Here is a 23,446-nt window from a genome sequence, read left to right as displayed (position 1 = left end):
GGGGTCTGAGGATCTCATCTCGGTACCTAATGGCAGTCAGGCTACCTCTGGCGAGCACATGGAGGGCTGTGCGGCCCCCCAAAGAAATGCCACCCCACACCATGACTGACCCACCGCCAAACCGGTCATGCTGGAGGATGTTGCAGGCAGCAGAACGTTCTCCACGGCGTCTCCAGACTCTGTCACGTCTGTCACGTGCTCAGTGTGAACCTGCTTTCATCTGTGAAGAGCACAGGGCACCAGTGGCGAATTTGCCAATCTTGGTGTTCTCTGGCAAATGCCAAACGTCCTGCACGGTGTTGAGCTGTAAGCACAACCCCCACCTGTGGACGTCGGGCCCTCATACCACCCTCATGGAGTCTGTTTCTGACCGTTTGAGCAGACACATGCACATTTGTGGCCTGCTGGAGGTCATTTTGCAGGGCTCTGGCAGTGCTCCTCCTGCTCCTCCTTGCACAAAGGTGGAGGTAGCGGTCCTGCTGCTGGGTTGTTGCCCTCCTACGGCCTCCTCCACGTCTCCTGGTGTACTGGCCTGTCTCCTGGTAGCGCCTCCATGCTCTGGACACTACGCTGACAGACACAGCAAACTTTCTTGCCACAGCTCACATTGATGTGCCATCCTGGATGAGCTGCACTACCTGAGCCACTTATGTGGGTTGTAGACTCCGTCTCATGCTACCACTAGAGTGAAAGCACCGCCAGCATTCAAAATTGACCAAAACATCAGCCAGGAAGCATAGGAACTGAGAAGTGGTCTGTGGTCCCCACCTGCAGAACCACTCCTTTATTGGGGGTGTCTTGCTAATTGCCTATAATTTCCACCTGTTGTCTATGCCATTTGCACAACAGCATGTGAAATGTATTGTCAATCAGTGTTGCTTCCTAAGTGGACAGTTTGATTTCACAGAAGTGTGATTGACTTGGAGTTACATTGTGTTGTTTAAGTGTTCCCTTTATTTTTTTGAGCAGTGTATATTTATGATATATATGTTATATATTCTTCTTATATATGTTATATATTTATGTTGTATATTTATATATTTATGTTATGTATGTGATATATTTATGATATATATGTTACATATTTATGTTATATATGTTATATATTTATGTTATATATTTATCTTATATATGTTATATATTTATGTTATGCATGTTATATACAGTGAGGGAAAAAAGTATTTGATCCCCTGCTGATTTTGTACTTTGCCCACTGACAAAGAAATTATCATTCTATAATTTTAATGGTAGGTTTATTTGAACAGTGAGAGACAGAATAACAACATCAAAAATCCAGAAAAACGCATGTCAAAGATGTTAGAAATTGATTTGCATTTTAATGAGGGAAATAAGTATTTGACCCCCTCTCAATCAGAAAGATTTCTGGCTCTCAGGTGTCTTTTATACAGGTAACGAGCTGAGATTAGGAGCACACTCTTAAAGGGAGTGCTCCTAATCTCAGTTTGTTACCTGTATAAAAGACACCTGTCCACAGAAGCAATCAATCATTCAGATTCCAAACTCTCCACCATAGCCAAGACCAAAGAGCTCTCCAAGGATGTCAGGGACAAGATTGTAGACCTACACAAGGCTGGAATGGGCTACAAGACCATCGCCAAGCAGCTTGGTGAGAAGGTGACAACAGTTGGTGGGATTATTCGCAAATGGAAGAAACACAAAAGAACTGTCAATCTCCCTCGGCCTGGGGCTCCATGCAAGATCTCACCTCGTGGAGTTGCAATAATCATGAGAATGGTGAGGAATCAGCCCAGAACTACACGGGATGATCTTGTCAATGATCTCAAGGCAACTGGGACCATAGTCACCAAGAAAACAATTGGTAACACACTACGCCGTGATGGACTGAAATCCTGCAGCGCCCGCAAGGTCCCCCTGCTCAAGAAAGCACATATACATGCCCGTATGAAGTTTGCCAATGAACATCTGAATGATTCAGAGGACAACTGGGTGAAAGTGTTGTGGTCAGATGAGACCAAAATGGAGCTCTTTGGCATCAACTCAACTCGCTGTGTTTGGAGGAGGAGGAATGCTGCCTATGACCCCAAGAACACCATCCCCACCGTCAAACATGGAGGTGGAAACATTATGCTTTGGGGGTGTTTTTCTGCTAAGGGGACAGGACAACTTCACCGCATCAAAGACCGATGGACGGGGCCATGTACCGTCAAATATTGGGTGAGAATCTCCTTCCCTCAGCCAGGGCATTGAAAATGGGTCGTGGATGGGTATTCCAGCATGACAATGACCCAAAACACATGGCCAAGGCAACAAAGGCTTGGCTCAAGAAGAAGCACATTAAGGTCCGGGAGTGGCCTAGCCAGTCTCCAGACCTTAATCCCAAAGACAATCTGTGGAGGGAGCTGAAGGTTCGAGTTGCCAAACGTCAGCCTCGAAACCTTAATGACTTGGAGAAGATCTGCAAAGAGGAGTGGGACAACATCCCTCCTGAGATGTGTGCAAACCTGGTGGCCAACTACAAGAAACGTCTGATCTCTGTGATTGCCAACAAGGGTTTTGCCACCAAGTACTAAGTCATGTTTTGCAGAGGGGTCTTATTTCCCTCATTAAAATGCAAATCAATTTATAACATTTTTGACATGCGTTTTTCTGGATTTTTTTGTTGTTATTCTGTCTCTCACTGTTCAAATAAACCTACCATTAAAGTTATAGACTGATCATTTCTTTGTCAGTGGGCAAACGTACAAAATCAGCAGGGGATCAAATACTTTTTTCCTTCACTGTATTTATGTTATATATGTTATATATTTATCATATATATTTATCTTATATAGCTTATATATGTTATATATGTTATATATGTTACATATTTATGTTATTTATCTTATATATTTATCTTATATATGTTATATATTTATGTTATGTATGTTATATATTTATGTTATATATGTTACATATTTATATAATATAGGTTATATATTTATCTTATATATGTTATATATTTATCTTATATATGATATATATGTTATATATTTATGTTACATATGTTATATATTTTTGTTATATATTTATGTTATATATGTTATATATTTATGCTATATATTTATGTTACATATGTTATATATTTATGTTCTATATTTAAATTACATATGTTCTACATTTATGTTACATATGTTATATATTTATGTTATATATGTTATATATTTATCTTAAATATGTTATATATTTATGTTATATATGTTATATATTTATGTTATATATGTTACATATTGCCATATACATTCCCATGATATTGTTTATTTCACTTTTCCTTCCTATAGAAGAAGTGATCTTAGCAGACGATGAAGACCCTGATGCCTTTGACGGTATTTACCCAAGTGTGTGTGTGTGTGTGTGTGTGTGTGTGTGTGTGTGTGTGTGTGTGGGTGTGTGGGTGTGTGTGTGTGTAGTGACATAGATATGATGTTAGAAGGTATATAGAGACAGACAATGAGAAAATATAACATTGTGTAAATGTAGCATCATTGTTAGTGTAAATGTAGCCTCTTTATTAGTATACATGTAGCATCTTTGCTAAATGTATCATCTTTACTTGTGTAAATGTATAATCTTTGCTAGTGTAAATGTAACATTTTTAATAGTGTGAATGTTGCATCTTTCCTAGTGTAAATGTAGCATCTTTGCTAGTGTAAATGTAACACATTTGCTAGTGTAAATGTAGCATTTTTGCTAGTGTAAATGTAGAATATTTACTAGTGTAACCAGAGCATTTTTGCCACGGTAAATGTAGCATCTTTCCTATTGTAAATGTTGTAGCTTTGCTAGTGTACATGTAGAATATTTTCTTGTGTAAATGTAGCATCTTTCCTATTGTAAATGTTGCAGCTTTGCTAGTGTAAATGTAGCATCTTTACTAGTGTAAATGCAGCATCTTTGCTAGTGTAAATGTAGCATCTTTGCTAGTGTAAATGTAGCATCTTTGTTAATGTAAATGTAGCATCTTTACTAGTGTAAATGTAGCATCTTTACTAGTGTAAATGTAGCATCTTTGTTAATGTAAATGTAGCATCTTTACTAGTGTAAATGTAGCATCTTTACTAGTGTAAATGTAGCATATTTGCTTCTGTGCCAGTGTTTGTTTGCGTGTTCTATAGTGAGCAGTTGTGCGTCACTGTGTTCTATTTTTCCCATTCAGGCACCCGCAGGAGACCCACCATCAAAAACCACAAGAACAAAACAGATCTCCTTAACCCAGAGGATGGGAATGGAGACCTGGCAGTGGGTAAGAAACACCACACATATGCACACGCACACACAAGATGTTACATCCTAACCAAATGTTTTTTTTTTCTCTCCACTCTTGTCCCCATCCCCCTCTCCTTTTCCCACTCTTCTCCTCTCCTCTCCTCTCCTCATCCCCTCTACTCTTCCCATTCTTCTCCTCTCTTCCATCCCCCTTTCCTCTTCTCACTCTTCTCCTCTCCTCCATCCCCCTCTCCTCTTCCCACTCTTCTCCTCTCCTCCATCCCCCTCTCCTCTTCCCACTCTTCTCCTCTCCACTATCCCCCTCTCCTCTCCCCATTCTTCTCCTCTCCTCCCAGGTTCTCCCTTTGCGCGGGCCAGTCTGAAGAGTTCAAAGCTGGAGGGCTCTAACTTCCATAAGAGGGAGCGTCGTCTGCGTTTCTTCATCCGACGCATTGTGAAGACCCAGTATTTCTACTGGAGTGTACTGTGTCTGGTGGGACTTAACACCATGTGTGTGGCTGTAGTACACTACGACCAGCCTGAACCACTCTCAGACTTCCTCTGTGAGTAGACATACTGGGAGGGAGGTACGGAGGGAGGGAGGTATGGAGGGTGGGAGGGAGGGAGGGAGGGAGGGGGAGGTATGGAGGGTGGGAGGGAGGGAGGGAGGGAGGGATAGAGGGTAGGAGGGAGGGATAAAGGATGGATGGAAATTCTAGATACTTTTCTTTATTTCTCTCTCTACCTCTCTGTCACGTTGGCTTAAAGGACATTCTGTCACGTTGGCTTAAAGGACATTCTGTCACGTTGGCTTAAAGGACATTCTGTCACGTTGGCTTAAAGGACATTCTGTCACGTTGGCTTAAAGGACATTCTGTCACGTTGGCTTAAAGGACATTCTGTCACGTTGGCTTAAAGGACATTCTGTCACGTTGGCTTAAAGGACATTCTGTCACGTTGGCTTAAAGGACATTCTGTCACGTTGGCTTAAAGGACATTCTGTCACGTTGGCTTAAAGGACATTCTGTCACGTTGGCTTAAAGGACATTCTGTCACGTTGGCTTAAAGGACATTCGGGAGACAGATACAGGAACGCGTAATAGTTTTTTTTATTAAGCCCCAAATTACAGCGTACCGTGTAAAGGCACAGGGACGAAGACCAAACAAATACGTAACAAAAACACAGGATTGAAACCAAAACAAAAGAGTGAGGAGAACCTTGAATAAATAACACACGCGCACAATGATTATCACACGGGACGAGACCTGTAATCATCTGGCAATCCACAAGGGCACAAAAGCCCAAAACAAAAAGCACAGGTACTCACATGCACCAATGGACATAGTAACAATAATCGACAGCCCAATGGAAACCAAAGGGGACACATATACAAGTACTAATCAGTGGGAATAGGGGACAGGTGTGCGTAATGAAAGTTCCGGAGGGATCGTGACAGTCTTTCTGCCTCTCTGATTGCTTCTTACAGTGAATTTTTCAATGCCCCTCTTTATTCCTTTTCTTTTGATATCATCCTCGTGCATTTTCTTGCTTGCTCGCTCATGTCTGATCTTTCCCGCTCTCTCTCCCCCTGTTCCCTCTCTCTTTTCACCTCTTCCAGACTTTGCAGAGTTCGTCTTCTTGAGTATCTTCATGTCTGAGATGGGTATAAAGATTTATGGACTGGGGTCACAGCCTTACTTTCACTCCTCCTTTAACTGCTTTGACTGCATTGTGAGTGGTGGAACTCGTCTACTCTAGGGTACACACAGTGCATATGTGACACGCGCACACACACACACACACACACACACACACACACACACACACACACACACACACACACACACACACACACACACACACACACACACGCACACACGCATACACACAGACACACACACACACACACAACACACACACACACACACACACACACACACACACACACACACACACACACACACACACACACACACACACACACACACACACACACACACACACACAGTAAACACAGTAAACACATGAATACACTGCACACACACACACACACACACACACACACACACACACACACACACACACACACACACACACACACACACACACACACACACACACACAGTAAACACAGTAAACACATGAATACACTGCACACACACACACACACACACACACACACACACACACACACACACACACACACACACACACACCACACACACACACACACACACACACACACACACACACACACACACACACACACACACACACAGTAAACACACACACACACACAGTAAACACATGAATACACTGCACACACACACACATGCACACACGCATACACACACACACACACACACACACACACACACACACACACACACACACACACACACACACACACACACACACACCAATACAGTAAACACACACATATAATTTTTGACCGCATGTTTTGGATAACATCACTAATCGTGTGTGTGTGTGTGTGTGTGGCAGGTAATATGTGGCAGCATATTCGAGGTGCTGTGGGGTTTTATCCAGCCTGGGACATCCTTTGGTATCAGTGTGTTACGAGCTCTAAGGTTACTGAGAATCTTCAAAGTCACCAAGTAAGTCTCTACTGACTTTGATTCAACCTCTGTATCGGATATCTTATCAATCTGTTTGTCAGCATGTCTCATTAACAAACGACCATGAAAGGCAATTAGAAATGTATAGGCTTTTCTAAACTCTCTCTCTCTCTCTCTCTCTCTCTCTCTCTCTCTCTCTCTCTCTCTCTCTACAAGCTCCTCTCTCCCACACTCTCTCCCCACCTCTCTCAGTTCAATTCAAGGGGCTTTATTAGCATGGGAAGAAACATATGTTTACATTGCCAAAGCAATTGAAATAAATAATAAAAAGTGAAAAGTAAATATTACACTCACACAAGTTCCAAAATAATAAAGACATTTAAAATGTCATATTATGTCTATATACAGTGTTGTAACGATGTGCAAATAGTTAAAGTACAAAATGGAAAATAAATAAACATCAATATGGGTTGTATTTACAATGTTGTTTGTTCTTCACTGGTTGCCCTTTTCTTGTGGCAACAGGTCACAAATCTTGCTGCTGTGATTTCTCTCCCCCGCCCCTCCCCCTCTCTCTCTCTCTCTCTCTCTCTCTCTCTGTCAGGTACTGGGCGTCTTTGAGGAACCTGGTTGTATCTCTGCTCAACTCCATGAAATCCATTATAAGCCTGCTCTTCCTCCTCTTCCTCTTTATCGTCGTCTTCGCTCTGTTGGGCATGCAACTCTTCGGAGGACAGTCAGTACCTCCTCTTCTTTCCCCTCTTTTCTTGCCACTTTCATCCTTCCTCCCCCTTCCTCCCCTTCCCCTGTCACTCTTTATCTTCAGTGTCTGACTGTTTGGTGTCATTTTTAATCTCTCTCTCTCTCGCTATCTTTCTCTCGCTCTCTCTTTCTCTCTTCCTCCATTTCTCTCTGTTTATCCTTTAGGTTTAATTTTGAATCTGGCACTCCCCCGACCAACTTTGATACTTTCCCTGCAGCAATAATGACTGTGTTCCAGGTGAGTGGATAAAGACGGGAGGGGGGAGTGGAGAGGGGAGAGAAAGGAAAGAGATAATGGAATGAGATAAGAGGGCAGGAGAAGAGTGGGAGGGGTAGCACACTGGAAATGGGGGATAGGAGAGAAAGAAAGAGGATAGATGAGTGTAAAGGTAGGGAAAGGTGAGTGTGTAAGCAGTCCCAAGATAAGCAGTCCTAACGTGTGCAAAGGGTGTATTTATAAGTGTGTGTGTGTGTATAAGAGTGTGTGTGCTTAAGTGTGTGTGTTTAAGAGTGTGTGTGTGTGTATAAGAGTGTGTGTGTGTGTATAAGAGTGTATGTGTACAGTAGTACGAGTGTATGAGTGTCTGTGTGTGTACAGATGTAGGATCTTAATTTTATCACTCTTTTGTTTCTGAGAAATGTCCCGATCCGCAGAAAATGCAAACTTGTAGTGTATTCAAGGTATAAAAAGGCTTCTAAAGTTTGTAATTTCCACTTTAAAATGTCAGACTTGATTTGCCCTAACGAAAAATGTATCAACCCCTACAATAAATGTCCAGTAATTAGAATCCACATAATAATTCACATTTCGTGTTGCTGGGGGATTTCTTCCCTGCTATAGCAAACTGCCTCAAATGAAGATCCTACATGTTTATTAAGAGTGTCTTGTCCCCCAGATCCTGACCGGAGAAGACTGGAACATGGTTATGTATGATGGAATAGAGTCTCAGGGAGGAGTCAACAACGGAATGGTCTTCTCAGTCTTCTTCATCGTGCTCACACTTTTCGGCAACTGTATCCTTACACACACACACACACACACACACACACACACACACACACACACACACACACAAACATACACAGACCCACACACACACACACACACACACACACACACACACACACACACACACACACACACACACACACACACACACACACACACACACACACACACACACACACACACACACGGTGTAGTTTCTGTCTTTAACCCTTTGCTCTCAGACACTCTGCTGAATGTGTTCTTGGCCATTGCTGTGGATAATCTGGCCAATGCACAGGAACTCACTAAGGTACAGTACTTTGTACACTGAACTAGCCACGCCTACTGGGGTCAAATAGAATGACCCTTCAGTTCAGGAAATGACCTCTCACCCTGTCAGCTCTAGCTCCCCATCAAAAATGATCTGTATATTGACAGATATTGGACTGAATGCTCTAACGATGGGAATAAATGTCTGCAAAGGCGAAAGGCAGGCTGGTAAGGCGGGAACAGGCGGGAACATTCTAGCCAATGAGAGGGCAGATACGCATGTGAACAACAGGCATGCCACGTGCGTCCACTTATATCAGTAATAACCTAAACATTCTGAAACTTTTATTCGATCAAATAAGCCTCACTTTGCAAATTAGCAATTACATTTTCTATTGACCAAATTCAAAATTCTCTCATTGTCGCCATACAAAGAAATCCCCACTTGGTCTGCTTCATGCTTTATTCTCGCGTGGCCTGATTTTGGGGCCGGAGTCAGCCTTCTCGCTTCACCTCTTCTTCTGTGTCTCCATGTATCTGTATCTGTCAACGTCCCTCTTTCTCCTATCTATAACTATATCTATAAAGGTCATTGCTCTCTTCTCTCACTCTGTCTACCATCTGTATCAACCTCCTCTATCTCTGCTTTTTATCCCCCCCTCTCTCTCTCCCTCCTATGTATTTCCCGTCTCCCCTCCTCCCCCCCTCTCTCTCTCACTCGCTTTTTTTGGTAGGACGAGCAGGAAGAGGAAGCCGCTTCCAAGAAAAATGCTTTGCAAAAAGCCAAGGAGGTGGCCGAAGTCAGCCCTCAGTCTGCAGCCAACCTGTCCATAGTGGCGTAAGTATCTCTCTTTCTTTCTCTGTTTCCATATCTCTCTCTGTTGTTTCTCTCATCCTTGCCCCCTTATCTCTCTTAGTGTATTCACTTTTCAGCTGCACATACAGACACCTGCTTACTTGCTTGCTCACACACACACACACACACACACACACACACACACACACACACACACACACACACACACACACACACACACACACACACACACACACACACACACACACACACACACATGTACAAAGACACACACGCACACACACACACGCACACACACACACACACACACACACACACACACACACACACACACACACACACACACACACACACACACACACACACACACACACACACACACACACAGCATTTGATCTCCTCCTCCAGTAGGAGGCAGTGAGTCTTAGATCCTTTCTCTGCAGCTCAGTTCTCTCAAAGGTGAAGTTCACAGTGTGTCCACGGTCCACAGCCCTTATAATGTCCCAGCAGGGGAGCCTGAGGACGTAGGGACACGTCCAATATCACACATAGAGTTGACCTCCACTACTAATATAGTAAGGTTACAACTGTTGTTTCTACTCTGAAACATGAACACGTATGCAAGCAAATACTTATATACATACACACACGCACGCACACGCATGCACACACACACACACACACACACACACACACACACACACACACACACACACACACACACACACACACACACACACACACACACACACACACACAGTCAATCTCTGATGTAGCCCACTTTTGATGTGTACTTTTGTGTGGTGTGTTGACTATTGTTGTGTCTTGGACATGTTTCCTAGTCTGCAAGACAGCTAAAGGTGCACTGATAGGGCAATACTAGGAATGGTTTCCACTAATGAGGTGACTGTGATGTCATTCCTAGCACTGCCCCACCGTGCCAGTATAAATCCAAATCATTCATCCACATATGTGGATGATATAATAGCTTTGCAAGCAGGGATTTTCCAAGCTGGAATCTCCAAACTTGCTAAAGCAGGTTAGGAGATACTCTGAGTCCCTGTCTGGGACTCTGGGAAGAAGATTTCTCTCTGGATCTAAATGGGTTACACTTTACCTGACACCTCCTTCACAAGGCCAACATAACACTATTATAATGATGACATAACACTATTATAATGATGACATAACACTATTATAATGATGACATAACACTATTATAATGATGACTTAACACTATTATAATGATAACATAACACTATTATAATGATGACATAACACTATTATAATGATGACTTAACACTATTATAATGATGACATAACACTATTATAATGATGACATAACACATGTTGTAAACATGTCATGACAACAAGAAGACTTGGGTAATGGTTTGTGACTTGAGATATCCGCTGTAAGAGAACATGTGGCTATTATTGTCTCTCTGCCTAGTTGTAGAGAGATAGAAACTGCCTTCGTTTGAAGGGCAGTCTGTGTATGGTAGAATGAATGGAGAGATGTGTAGATACTCTGAAGACAGTGCAATAGAATTTGTGCAACAGAGACAAAATGTGAGCTAGAGAGATATGGACGCCTGTGTAGTGGAAGGGGGATGTGGATCCTGAGATAGAGAAATAGTATGAGAAAAGTCTAGAGGGATAAATCAAGTTTGTGCAAGAGAAAGAAAGGTGAAAAATGGAGAGAGAAAGGAGAGGAAGATAAAAAAGAGAAAGAAAAAGAGAACAGAATAGAAATGGAGAGATAGATGAATAGAGACATAGCAAGATGGTTGTCTGAGCAGTGTGAGTTGAAATGGTGTGTGTGTATGTGTTAGTGTAAAGTCGTGTGTGTGTGTGTGTGTGTGTGTGTGTGTGTGTTGGTGAGGGTTGAGGAGTGTGTTGCCTCATTCACACTATAGGGCCGACCTTAAATGTACTGTGCTGGCTCAGACATGGTTCTTTCCAGCATGGTTCCAGCCACTCTGATGGATGCGTAGCCAGGCCAGCCCAGTACAGTACAGCCCAGTACAGCTCTGCTTGGCTAGGTTCTGGTTGGTCATATAGTGTGAATTAGGCACGCGTGTGTTCTCTGTGTCATGTCACTCACCGACTGTTTCCCTCCTCAGCGAGAAAGTAAACAGCACAGGTCACAACGCTTCCGACCCCTTTCTGGACTGGTATTTACTCATTTATACTCCTTCTGTTTCTTTTCGCCCGCTTTTCCTTTCCTCTCCTCCTTTAGACCATCCTGTTCTAATTATCCCCCCCTAATTATGATTTTTTTACTCCTTTGCTTTTTTGTTGGTTTTTGAGTTGGCTTATTTTGAGTATATTTTCTGTTGGCTGCTCCCCGCAGTATGGCTGTGGCTTTACTGTGGTTGACTGTGGTCCCTGGGAAAAGGAGTTAGTGGGGCCGGGGCGCCATTTTGGTTCTTTCGTTGGCAACATCTCAAATGGCACGCTATTCCCCATATAGTGCACTACTGTTGACCTGAGCCTTTCATAAGGGTCGTGCAAAATATGGAGAATAGAGTGTCATCTGAGTTTTGCCCTTTTTTCTCAGAACTTCCATTTTGGGTCTTTTTGTTGATGATTCCATTTTGGTTCTTTCGTTGGGTCCTTTTGGTTTGGGTTTCCTGGTCGACTGTGTAATATTCTAACCTTGCCTCAATATCATTCTCCATCTTGTGCCTCTCTCTGTGTGGTTTCCCAAAGTGGGGCTGGTCTGCCCACTGCTTTGGGAAACTGTGGTCGACCATACTCCTTCAGTAGCTCTGTGTTTCTGCCCTGTAGGTCCAGCAAGGTGACCCTTTACACGTGTGTGTGTGTGAGCTCTATAGTGTGTGTTTGTGTATTTGCTTGTGTTTATATTTCTGTATACCTGTGTATGTAGGTTTCTGTATGTCTGTGTGTTTGTATATTTGTAAATTGACTCAGATACCACTGCTTAACCTGGTATTTGACACTCTCTTAACCTCCCCACCCATCCTCTCTTTTCTCTCCCTCTCTGCCTCCCCTCCTCCTCTGCTCTCCATCATGCTTTCTGTCTCTATTTCTTAACCTCTCTTTTCTCCTCGCTCTTCTCCCCTTTCATCCAAATCTCTGTCCATCTGTCTCACCTTTCCTCCATCTCGCCTCCCTCCTCTTTCTCTCGCCTGCTCTCTTCTCTCTTCTCTCATCTCTTCTATCCTCTACCTCTCTCTCGGTCCCCCTCTCTCTGTCCCTCCTCTCATCCTTTCCCCTCTCTCCGTCCCTGTAGTAAGGAGCAGCAGAAGAACAATAAGGGTGGTAATAAGTCTGTGTGGGAACAGAGGACCAAGGAGCTGAGGAAACAGACTCTAATGACCAGCAGAGAGGCCCTCTACAACGAACTGGACCCAGAGGACCGCTGGAAGGCAAGGAGAGAGGGAGGGAGGGGGGAAGGATGGAAGGAAGGGAAGGAGAGTGGAGGGACGGAAAGGAGATACCTAGTCAGTTGCACAATTGAATGCATTCAATCAAAATGTGTCTACTGCATTTAAGCTGAATCAAGAGAGGTGCGGGGGGCTGCCTTAATCGTCATCCACGTCATTGGCGCCAGGGGAGCAGTTGTTGTGGGGGTTAACTGCCTTGCTCAAGGGCAGAACAGCAGATGTTTCCACCTTGCCGGCTCAGGGATTCAAACAAGCAACCTTTCGGTTACTGTCCCAAGCTCTAACCTCTAGGCTACCTGCCACCCCAGAGAGGGGGGTAAGGAGGGAGGTGGGTAAGGAGGAAGGGAGACAGTGAGAGACAACAAATCAAATGGAGAAGGGTGGAGTGAGCGGTGGAACACAGAAAGGGGAGAAATTATGAAAGTTGGTAACACTTTTTATTGGTCTGGGTAAAGCTGATACTTACCTGCTTGATACTTTCAGGTAATTACCTCAATTAGTTAATCATAATTGATAACTACCGGGTAATTACCTGGTGCCAAATGTGACATATTGGTTGGTGCCTTTGTCAATTTACCAATAATTTAATCATGTTTTAGAAAAATAAAGCGTTATAGGAGGTTATATGACCTCTGGGATTCTAATGATATTATGCCTCTCCTTGATTCCGCCTGGCCTTCTTCGTCCGTCCCCTGCTTACAACTCTCCCAACCCAACCTTTCCCTCCCTCCCCCCCTCCCCTTTCTTCCAGGTGAACTACTCCCGCCACATCCGTCCTGACATGAAGACCCATACAGACCGCCCTCTAGTGGTGGACCCCCAGGAGAACCGCAACAACAACACCAACAAGACCACCAAAGAGCCTGACCCCCGCCTCAGCCAGCAGCACGCCGACAAGCTGCTCCGCAAGCAGACACACGTCCACGAGAGAGGAGGTGGGGGAGGAGGAGGTGGGGGCTCAGGGTCTGGTTCAGGCCCTGGAAGGCCCTACGAGCGGGCAGACTCTACGGAGAGCCGCAGGAGCCGTAAGGAGAGCAAGGAGCACCAGGAGCTCCAACACCACCACTCCTCCCATACCCGCCTAGATGCAACGATGCTGGGACAGAGTGGAGAGGAGAGGCCCCAGAGAAGGCACCACCACCCACGGGTCCAGGCGGGCTCATCGGAGCACAGAAAACCCCGCCAGCACCGCATGCCCCCAGAGGACGTAGAGGGGGGAGGTGGAGGTGGTGGAGGAGGGGGAGGTGGGGAAAGGCGGCACAAGAGCAGGGGGACAGAAGGAGAAGGCGAGGGGGAGCAAGAGGGGGGTGATGGAGGTGAGAGGAGGCAGAGACGGCATCGCCATGGCACTCAGTCGGGGTGTGATGGTGAGGGGAGGAGGACGCGGCCACACCGCAGGAAGTGAGGGAGACCCTGACACACACAGACACACACACACATATATACGCACTCACACTTTCCTCTGTCAACCAGTGTCCTTATACAGTAGTTCTCAGAACCTTTTTGACATTTCCCAACTCCTTCTCTTCTATTTCTCATTTCTCGCTCTCTTCCTTTCTTTCCTTCTCTTTCCCTCTATAGGGATGGTCCCAACCTGTCCACCACACGGCCCATCCAGAAGAGCCTCTGTAGACAGGACAGCCAGTACAGCGAGGACATGGACAATGTCATGAACAGTAAACTGGCCACCAGCCAGCCCCAGCTACCCCCAGGCTCTACCCAGCAGCCCTGCCCAGCCTCGGGCCTCCCCAGCCCAGCCAACCACATTACTCCAGGCCCAGGCTTCGGCCCTGCAGGCCTCAACACTCACCTGACCAACAGCAGCTCCCACCTGGGCCCAGATGGAAGCCTGGTTCCTGCATACGGAAGTAGCACCCGGATACCGGACCACACAGCAGTTGACATACCACCCATGTTTCCTTCCCACAACGCCATATTGCAGGGTGAGAGAGAGGGAAGAAAGAGGAGGGGAGGGGGATGGAGGGAGACTGTGTATGACCAAGGTTAATCAGGTCACATCTTCAGTCAAAACATTGAGAAACAGCCACACATGCCATGCTATTTCTGAATTATTGTTTCTTCCCTTCACTCTTACCTGTCCTTTCCTTTCCTTTCTTATCCACCTCCTCCCCCTCCCTCCCCCTCTGTCTCTCTCTCTCTCTCCTCCCTCTCTTTCTTGCATCCCACCAGTCAATAAGAATGCTAACACGGAGCCTCTGCCTAAGAAGGAGGATAAGGATGATGATGATGATGAGAAGGGTGATGAAGATGGACCCAAACCAATGCCTCCCTATAGCTCCATGTTCATCCTCTCTACCACCAACCCGTATGTGGGCACACACACACAATCACAATCACAATCACACGTATATTCATTATTAATTATATTAATGATGCATTTTTTGTTGTTGTTGCAATGTGTGTGTGTCTGTGTGTGTGTGCTTGTGTGTGTACGTGCATGCTTGTGTGTGTCTGTGTGTGTGTGTGTGTGTGTACGTGCATGCTTGTGTGTGTCTATGTGTGTGATCAGGTTCCGGAAACTATGCCACTACATTGTGACTCTGAAATTCTTTGAGTTTGGTATCCTGTCTACCATCGCTATGAGCAGTATCGCCCTGGCAGCAGAAGATCCCGTCTGGCCAGAATCACCTCGCAACAATGTGAGACACTCAATGCTAGCTCTGTGTCCGTATTAGCTTATATTTACTCTCCATGCTAACTTAGCTATTAGCTAACTTTTACTTTACCCTCTGTGCTAACTTAGCTAGTTTAGCTAGCTTCTACTTTACCCTCCATGCTAACTTAGCTATTATAGCTAACTTCTACTTTACCCTCAATGCTAACTTAGCTATTAGCTAACTTTTACTTTACCCTCCATGCTAACTGAACTATTAGCGAGCTTCTACTTTACGTCTGCTAACACTGTGTCCTCTCTCTCTCTCTTTATGCAGGTTCTGCGCTACTTTGACTATGTGTTTACGGGAGTGTTCACCTTTGAGATGTTGATTAAGGTAATTCTGAATCTATTTCACTCTAGCTATACTTGTCATTTTTTGACGTGAGACAATCAATAACAAAACATATCCACTCTCTCTGTCTCCCTCACTCTAACACCCCCCCTCACTCTCTCTCTCACTTTCTCTCTCTCTCTCTTCCTCATTCTCTCTCCCCACCTCTCTCTCAGATGGTGGATCTGGGCCTGGTGTTGCACCAGGGCTCCTATTTCCGTGACCTGTGGAACATCCTGGACTTTATAGTGGTTAGTGGTGCTCTGGTGGCCTTCGCCTTCACGTAAGTTACCCTCCTGCCCCGTCATCTCCTCTTCCCCAACTCTCTCTCTCTCTTGTCCTGCCTGCTGCCCCATCTCCTCCTCTCCCTCATCTCCCCCTCTCTCTCCTCTCCTCTCTGCCCCCTCTCTCTGCTGTCCTTGCAAGGGGTCACAACGCCACTGCGCAGACAGCCTCACAGGCACCCTGGAGCAAAGCCCCACTCTCTCTCTCTCTCTCCTCTGTCGCTCTCTCTTCTGACGCTCTCTCTTCTGTCACTCTCTCTTCTGTCACTATCTCGTCTCTTTATGGCCCATGCTCTTGTTCTGTCTCATGTTCACACTCCCACGCTCTCTCTCTCTCCTGTCTCACTCTGTCTCAGTCTGTCTCAGTCTTAGCTCCTCTGTCTTGCTCTGTCTCACTCGATCAACAACCTTCCCACAACGTTCCCATAACATCCAACTCCCCAGGCTACTGGCACTACCGTTTCCCCAATGCCCCTTTCAATCATCGTTTGCCAGAGGCAACCCCTTTCCTCTCCTGTCCTTTATCCCGCTCCCCATCTCACCTGCCTCCCTCGCTCTTCTACTTCTCCCCCCTGCGGTCCAACACTATCCCCCTCCCCCTTTCTCTCCCAACATCCACTACGCCCCCCTCTCTCGCTCCTCTCCTCCCCCTTATCTCCCGTGGGTGTGAGGACCACCCCAGGCACCTGTAACCCTTTAGTGTCCCAGGCAGTTCTGGAGCTGAGGGGCCTGAGCCGCACCCCTCCTCCACCCCTCCTACGGAGCAGGTATTTCAGCTTCCTTCTTCTGCCTGAGCTTGGGCTGGGAGTGGGACAGGTGCTATGGCTGGTGATGGAGCTGGTACTATCGCTGGGGCTGGAGCTTGGTGTGGGATGAAGAAGGCTGCCTTAATGGAATAAAGGTTTAGGATGGGGGAAGTGCTAGGTCTAAAGCTAAATGGAACGGGAGCTGGGGGTGTGGGGAAAGACAAGTGTTGAGGTTGTAGCCGGGATCAGGATGGGGTAAAAAAAGAAGAGGATTAACGTTGAGACAAGGGGGTTAGGGCTGGAGTGGGGTTGGGGGTAGGTGGGGTTGAGTGAAGAGAGGTGTAGTTCTTGGAATAGTACATTGATACATTGACCCTCTTGAAAAGAGATGCTGAGTCTTAATGTGACTACCTGGAGCGACACAGGATAGATCAACAGACTAAAGGGAATGGTTGGGTTGGGTGTGATGCTAAAATGTGGGTAGGCTTAAAGGGTTGTTTTTGGACTGTGCTAGAACTGTTAGCTTTTTCATGATCCAGACCTCCTATCGTATACCGCGGCGCCTGAAATGGTGTCCAAGATTTCTCTGGGCTGGTTGATTTAGACCTAGGATATGATTTTACAATGATTTTGTACATATAGTTGCATGATATAAAGTCATTGGTTAAGGCTTGTGAGTTGATTATTGTACATGCTACCTGAACACATAGTGCATGAGTTATTCTGATAGTATTGATGTGAGTCTTTCCACGCTAACCCAGTCCCCTTATACAGGTGGATCATTGAACAATGGAAAAACATGGCGACCAGGGCATTTTGATTCTCTCAATTCAGGAATTGAATTTGAAATGTTGAACCCCTTCAAAGAAAATACTGGGATATTTTCAAAACCGTTCATTCAATTTCAACTGATCATCTGAATTGACTGAATCAAAATGGAATCGAAAGCCCAACCCTAAAGGGAGGCACGGGTATGAGGATGATGTGCACATAAGCATACATACATACTTGAGGTCCATATACATGCATCTAAAAATGGGAATGGCAATAACTAACAGTCATTTCTGTAATGCATATGAAGAACCTATCATAGCTCTGAGTATATGATCATTCATTAGCTGATAGGGGTGTTGCGTGTTTCGCAAACAGAAATCACTCCACTTTGTATCTTCCCAAGCATGTCTTATATTTCCTCTGGGAAGGTCCCTTTCTTCCACCCTTACTCCCTGGGCCCTAACACTAGCTCCCTTTGCTTAACCCTTTGCTTCCCCTCCATAGAGAGGGGCTATTACCATTACAGTGGGCATGCAAGTTTTCTTCTCCTTTAAGGGAGAAAGATTGAAAAAGATACCTGGATGTTCCTGCAGAATACTCCCTCCTCCCCCCTCCCTCCCTCCCTCCCTCCCTCCCTCCCTCCCTCCCTCCCTCCCTCCCTCCCTCCCTCCCTCCCTCCCTCCCTCCCTCCCTCCCTCCCTCCTTTACTCTGCTCCTGTGGAGAGAAACAAACTGTTCACCAATCCCTTCTACATTCCTCCTTCTCCTCCTCACTCCATTTTCATGATCTCCGATGATTTGTAGGAATATTGGGAAGCTCAAGGTAGAAGTTGCATCAAACCACAGATCTAAGACCAGATTGTCCTCCCACAAATCCTAACCTTGCCCGTTAGGCTGGTAAAAATGAATATGATCCTAGATCAGTGTCTAGGGACAACTTCATGCTACTCTTCCTCTGAGTGGCCGGTGCTCCAGGGTGGCAGTGGCACCCCCTGTCTGTGGGACTGACCCCCTGATCATGCCATGTTATGTGTGTATGTGTGTGTCACTGTCAAGTGTGTGTGTGTGTGTGTGTGTGTGTGTGTGTGTGTGTGTGTGTGTGTGTGTGTGTGTGTGTGTGTGTGTGTGTGTGTGTTGTGTGTATGTGTGTCTTTGTGTATTCATTATATATGTGTCTTTCTGTATGTATGTGTGTGTTGCATATATATACGTGTATCTTTTGGTATGTGTGTGTTGCATACTCTATATATGTGTGTCTATCTGAGTGTCTATGAATGTTCATGTGTTTCACTTTCTGTGTTAGGCCTGCGTTTTTAGTCTCAGGGTATAATGGAATGTTTGACAAAGGTCCAGACAGACAGACAGACAGACAGACAGACAGACAGACAGACAGACAGACAGACAGACAGACAGACAGACAGACAGACAGACAGACAGACAGACAGACAGACAGACAGACAGACAGACAGACAGACATGTAGCAAGACAGACAGCAAGACAGACAGACTCTGATAGATCAGAGAGACAGCAAGACAGACAGACTCTGATAGATCAGTCAGAGAGACAGCAAGACAGACAGACTCTGATAGATCAGTCAGAGAGACAGCAAGACAGACAGAGAGAGAGAGACTGAAAGATCAGTCAGACAGACAGAGATTGTGATAGATTAGTCAGACAGATAGACAGAGACTGATAGATCAGTCAGACAGACAGACAGAGACGCTGATAGATCAGTCAGATAACAGTGAAACTCACAGGGCCAAAGCAGACTCTAACATATAAAGATAGTGCCCTTATTGAATTGGTCAAAATCAAGCAGCATTGCAGATAGAACGAGTGCTCCCATTGGAGATCTATATCACCACTTTGATCTAATTACTCCGGCATCCAGTGTCTGGCCTGATGATCGGTAGTATCTGGGCTCGTGCCATCATCCTGCATGCCTCTCAAATAAATAGAGGCATACAGGCTGTGCCTGAACATAATGCCCTTCCCAAGGCAGCACACTGATAGGCCGAAACTGGTACACACCTACACTAGTGGACCAATCAGATGACTGGAAGGGAAGTGGTTTGATATTGGTTACTATGGTTACTAACATGGATGTTCCCCTCAGTTGACCCTATGGAATTGTTAAAGCATCATTGATGTTGAGCACCGATGGTAGCACTAGTTTGGTGCTGTGTCCCAGTTATAGAGTTCTCTGTCTGTCTGTCTGTCTGTATGTGTGTGTGTGTGTGTGTGTGTGTGTGTGTGTGTGTGTGTGTGTGTGTGTGTGTGTGTGTGTGTGTGTGTGTGTGTGTGTGTGTGTGTGTGTGTGTGTGTGTGTGTTAGACAAACAGACAGGTAGCTAGGAGTGTTGGGGAGGTTGAAGATATGACAGACAAACAGACAGGTAGCTAGGAGGTTGTATGTTGGGGAGGTTGAAGATATGTGTGTATGTGAGAGGGGAGGGATCTAACAAAACGCAGGCCTTGCACTCTTTTTTTCTGTTTCTCTGTCTCTCATATGGATGTTTTTCCTCCTTCAAACCCGTCCTTTCCCCTTTGTACCATTTTCTCTCCTTCTCTGTCTTTTTCTTTTCCTATCTCTCTCTCTCTCCTCTGTCTCGCTGTCTCTGACCCTCTCTGATCTCTCCGTTCCGGACCAACAGGAGCAGTAGCGGGTAAAGTTGTGTTCTTTCTCTCTTTCTCTTTTGCTGCACTCTGACTGCTTGTCCTTCCGATCACACGGCTTTCCTCTCTTTCTTTTTTAAATCTGTCTGTCCTCATTGTCGCCCACGTCTATATCTCTCTCTCTCTGTCGCCCAAGTGTCTTTATCTCTCTCTCTTTCTCGCTCTCTCTGTCGTTCACCCTGCTCTCTCTGTGGAACAGCTCTAACTAACATACGACTCAAGTGAATTCAACATGAATCAAATGTGAATCGTTCATGTGTGAGTCTGAACTAAATCTAAAGCAAATCATAAGTGACTCAGAACAGACAATGAGAATAAAAAGAGTAGGGGACACAGAGTAATAGGTGAACCAAGTGAATCAAGTGAAGAGAAGGGGGAAGTGTGATAGTGTAGATACAGGTTCTGGGGGCTGGTCATGCTGGAGCTAGAGAGCAGAGGGAGACAGTGGAGGTTCTGGGGGCTGGTCATGCTGGAGCTAGAGAGCAGAGGGAGACAGTGGAGGTTCTGGGGGCTGGTCATGCTGGAGCTAGAGAGCAGAGGGAGACAGTGGAGCTTCTGGGGGCTGGTCATGCTGGAGCTAGAGAGCAGAGGGAGACAGTGGAGGTTCTGGGGGCTGGTCATGCTGGAGCTAGAGAGCAGAGGGAGACAGTGGAGGTTCTGGGGGCTGGTCATGCTGGAGCTAGAGAGCAGAGGGAGACAGTGGAGGTTCTGGGGGCTGGTCATGCTGGAGCTAGAGAGCAGAGGGAGACAGTGGAGCTTCTGGGGGCTGGTCATGCTGGAGCTAGAGAGCAGAGGGAGACAGTGGAGGTTCTGGGGGCTGGTCATGCTGGAGCTAGAGAGCAGAGGGAGACAGTGGAGGTTCTGGGGGCTGGTCATGCTGGAGCTAGAGAGCAGAGGGAGACAGTGGAGGTTCTGGGGGCTGGTCATGCTGGAGCTAGAGAGCAGAGGGAGACAGTGGAGGTTCTGGGGGCTGGTCATGCTGGAGCTAGAGAGCAGAGGGAGACAGTGGAGGTTCTGGGGGCTGGTCATGCTGGAGCTAGAGAGCAGAGGGAGACAGTGGAGGTTCTGGGGGCTGGTCATGCTGGAGCTAGAGAGCAGAGGGAGACAGTGAGACCTAGGAAATGCTGCTCATGGAGATCAGACATACACATGCACACAAATACTCACACACACGCTATCGCAGGCAGATGTTGTAAACACACACACATACCTGCACACACGCAGAAACAGATGTGTAAACACACCCCTCCACACACACACACACAGTCAGCCACCAGTAAGTAGCATTACATCTGGTGTAACAGCTGCAGCCGCAGCAGGAGGTTCTAGAAGACCTCAGGCATCCCCCACCATGACCTCTGACCTTGGAGAGGTCACAGCTGACCGTTTACCCCCTGAGGCTGAGTAGGGAAGACACAGGGAGAAATCTGGAAATCTCTCACTGAGATGCAAGTTAGTTAGTTCCTTAGTTAGTCAGCTAGCCACCTAGTTAGCTAGCCAGCTAGTTAGTTATTCACTCAGATCTTACAGTATATGCAATTGGGACAGAGTTACCTCCACCAACCAGGTGCTAGGGCTAGTTTCTCTTCTCTATATGACCAGATACTCAGAGAGAATCCTGTCCACTCCCACACATGTTAGTATGTCCACAGTCTCCCCTCTAAAAAAAAAAGAAAGAGGTTTGGCTTGGCATTTCAGTCCAGAAATGCCTGCACAATATGTTTGTCTTTGCCAAAGACCAAGACACAATGTCATGCTGTTTGGGCTATGCTATGAAACCAGCTTGGGGAGGGGAGTGGTAGAGCTAGTGTCTCTGTGTAGAAAAGTTCCCCATTCCTCTAGCTATCAATGGAGAACAAGGTTTCAATACAGCATGGGAAGCTATAGGTTTCAAAGCAGCATGAGTAGACTGCACTGTTTCAGTATTTCAGTGCATGTGTTCGTGGGTTCAGTCACCTTGCTTAGTGTTGGATGATGCATTGCACAGTGCTAGAGTTGTTGAGAGTAGTTTGAATGGAACAATCCATTTTTATATAGCATGTAACAGCTATACAGAAAGCTGAAAGTACAGTGCAACTTAACCTTGTAGAAGTAGTCTGTCATAATACAGCATGCTAACCGTGTCTGAGTTCCTGTCAGTGAGTGAACTCAGCAGCTACCTTCTAGGAATGGTCTCCTACTACTTCTTCTCTCTTCTATTTGAATCAAGAGGGGCTACGCCAGCTTCCTCCATGTCCCGCCCCCTCCCTCTCTGACTGTTTGTGTGTGTGTGTGTGTGTGTGTCCATGCGTGCGTGTGTGTGTGTGTGTGTGTGTGTGTGTGTGTGTGTGTGTGTGTGTGTGTGTGTGTGTGTGTGTGTGTGTGTGTGTGTGTGTGTGTGTGTGTGCGCGCGCGTGCGTGCGTGCGTGTGTGTGTAACAGGGGGAGCAGTAAGGGGAAAGACATCAGCACAATCAAGTCTCTGAGGGTTCTGAGAGTGTTGCGACCTCTGAAGACTATCAAGCGTCTTCCAAAGCTCAAGGTACGTTCAACTCTAACCACGTTAATTACTGTCTGTTAACAGCCACATCCACCATTCTGATAAACATTTCTCCCAGGACCTTACAGTGTCCAGGCTGTTGGACCTCTTATTTGTCTCATTGTTAACCTTTATTTAAATCTGCACAGGGTTTTCTGGCTTTTTAGACACTGCCCCAGTCGCATACAGATGGGCTGTGTGCCTTTGTTTGACTGTGTATCTCTGTGTCTCCAGGCTGTGTTTGACTGTGTTGTTGTGTATCTCTGTGTCTCCAGGCTGTGTTTGACTGTGTTGTTGTGTATCTCTGTGTCTCCAGGCTGTGTCTGACTGTGTTGTTGTGTATCTCTGTGTCTCCAGGCTGTGTCTGACTGTTGTTGTGTATCTCTGTGTC

At 45.9% G+C, this 23,446-nt stretch overlaps 2 protein-coding genes across 31 annotated transcripts in view; both read left to right on the top strand.

Annotated features, from left to right (window-relative positions):
• LOC106606768 (voltage-dependent P/Q-type calcium channel subunit alpha-1A) overlaps positions 1-23,446 on the top strand; it is a 137,065-nt gene that overhangs the window by 47,107 nt on the left and 66,512 nt on the right. For 19 of the 30 annotated variants that reach the window (XM_045715450.1, XM_045715456.1, XM_045715448.1 and 16 more), the window contains exons 9-28: positions 3,300-3,344; positions 4,175-4,261; positions 4,581-4,787; positions 5,844-5,956; positions 6,731-6,843; positions 7,409-7,540; positions 7,732-7,804; positions 8,463-8,580; positions 8,797-8,864; positions 9,559-9,662; positions 11,765-11,815; positions 12,898-13,033; positions 13,803-14,452; positions 14,633-14,994; positions 15,242-15,377; positions 15,582-15,711; positions 16,003-16,062; positions 16,236-16,342; positions 20,517-20,528; positions 22,959-23,058. In XM_045715450.1, coding sequence (XP_045571406.1) covers positions 3,300-3,344; positions 4,175-4,261; positions 4,581-4,787; positions 5,844-5,956; positions 6,731-6,843; positions 7,409-7,540; positions 7,732-7,804; positions 8,463-8,580; positions 8,797-8,864; positions 9,559-9,662; positions 11,765-11,815; positions 12,898-13,033; positions 13,803-14,452; positions 14,633-14,994; positions 15,242-15,377; positions 15,582-15,711; positions 16,003-16,062; positions 16,236-16,342; positions 20,517-20,528; positions 22,959-23,058 — 2,804 coding nt within the window. The remainder of the gene's footprint in view (positions 1-3,299; positions 3,345-4,174; positions 4,262-4,580; positions 4,788-5,843; positions 5,957-6,730; positions 6,844-7,408; positions 7,541-7,731; positions 7,805-8,462; positions 8,581-8,796; positions 8,865-9,558; positions 9,663-11,764; positions 11,816-12,897; positions 13,034-13,802; positions 14,453-14,632; positions 14,995-15,241; positions 15,378-15,581; positions 15,712-16,002; positions 16,063-16,235; positions 16,343-20,516; positions 20,529-22,958; positions 23,059-23,446) is intronic. The other 11 variants (XM_045715461.1, XM_045715460.1, XM_045715457.1 and 8 more) reach the window with 6 other exon arrangements.
• On the top strand, positions 20,535-22,824 carry LOC123741725 (uncharacterized). Its single transcript, XM_045715468.1, has 2 exons — positions 20,535-20,937; positions 20,989-22,824. The coding sequence occupies exon 2, from the start codon at positions 21,005-21,007 to the stop codon at positions 21,647-21,649; it is 645 nt and encodes a 214-aa protein (XP_045571424.1). The 5' UTR covers positions 20,535-20,937; positions 20,989-21,004; the 3' UTR covers positions 21,650-22,824.

Source organism: Salmo salar, chromosome ssa03 (genome assembly GCF_905237065.1).
Source record: "Salmo salar chromosome ssa03, Ssal_v3.1, whole genome shotgun sequence".
NCBI lineage: Eukaryota > Metazoa > Chordata > Actinopteri > Salmoniformes > Salmonidae > Salmo > Salmo salar.
This window is presented reverse-complemented; position numbering and strand designations above follow the sequence as displayed.

Excerpts from the sequence above, each read along its gene's own strand:
- LOC123741725 (XM_045715468.1), top strand. The coding sequence starts at position 21,005 with ATGCTGGAGCTAGAGAGCAGAGGGAGACAGTGGAGGTTCTGGGGGCTG.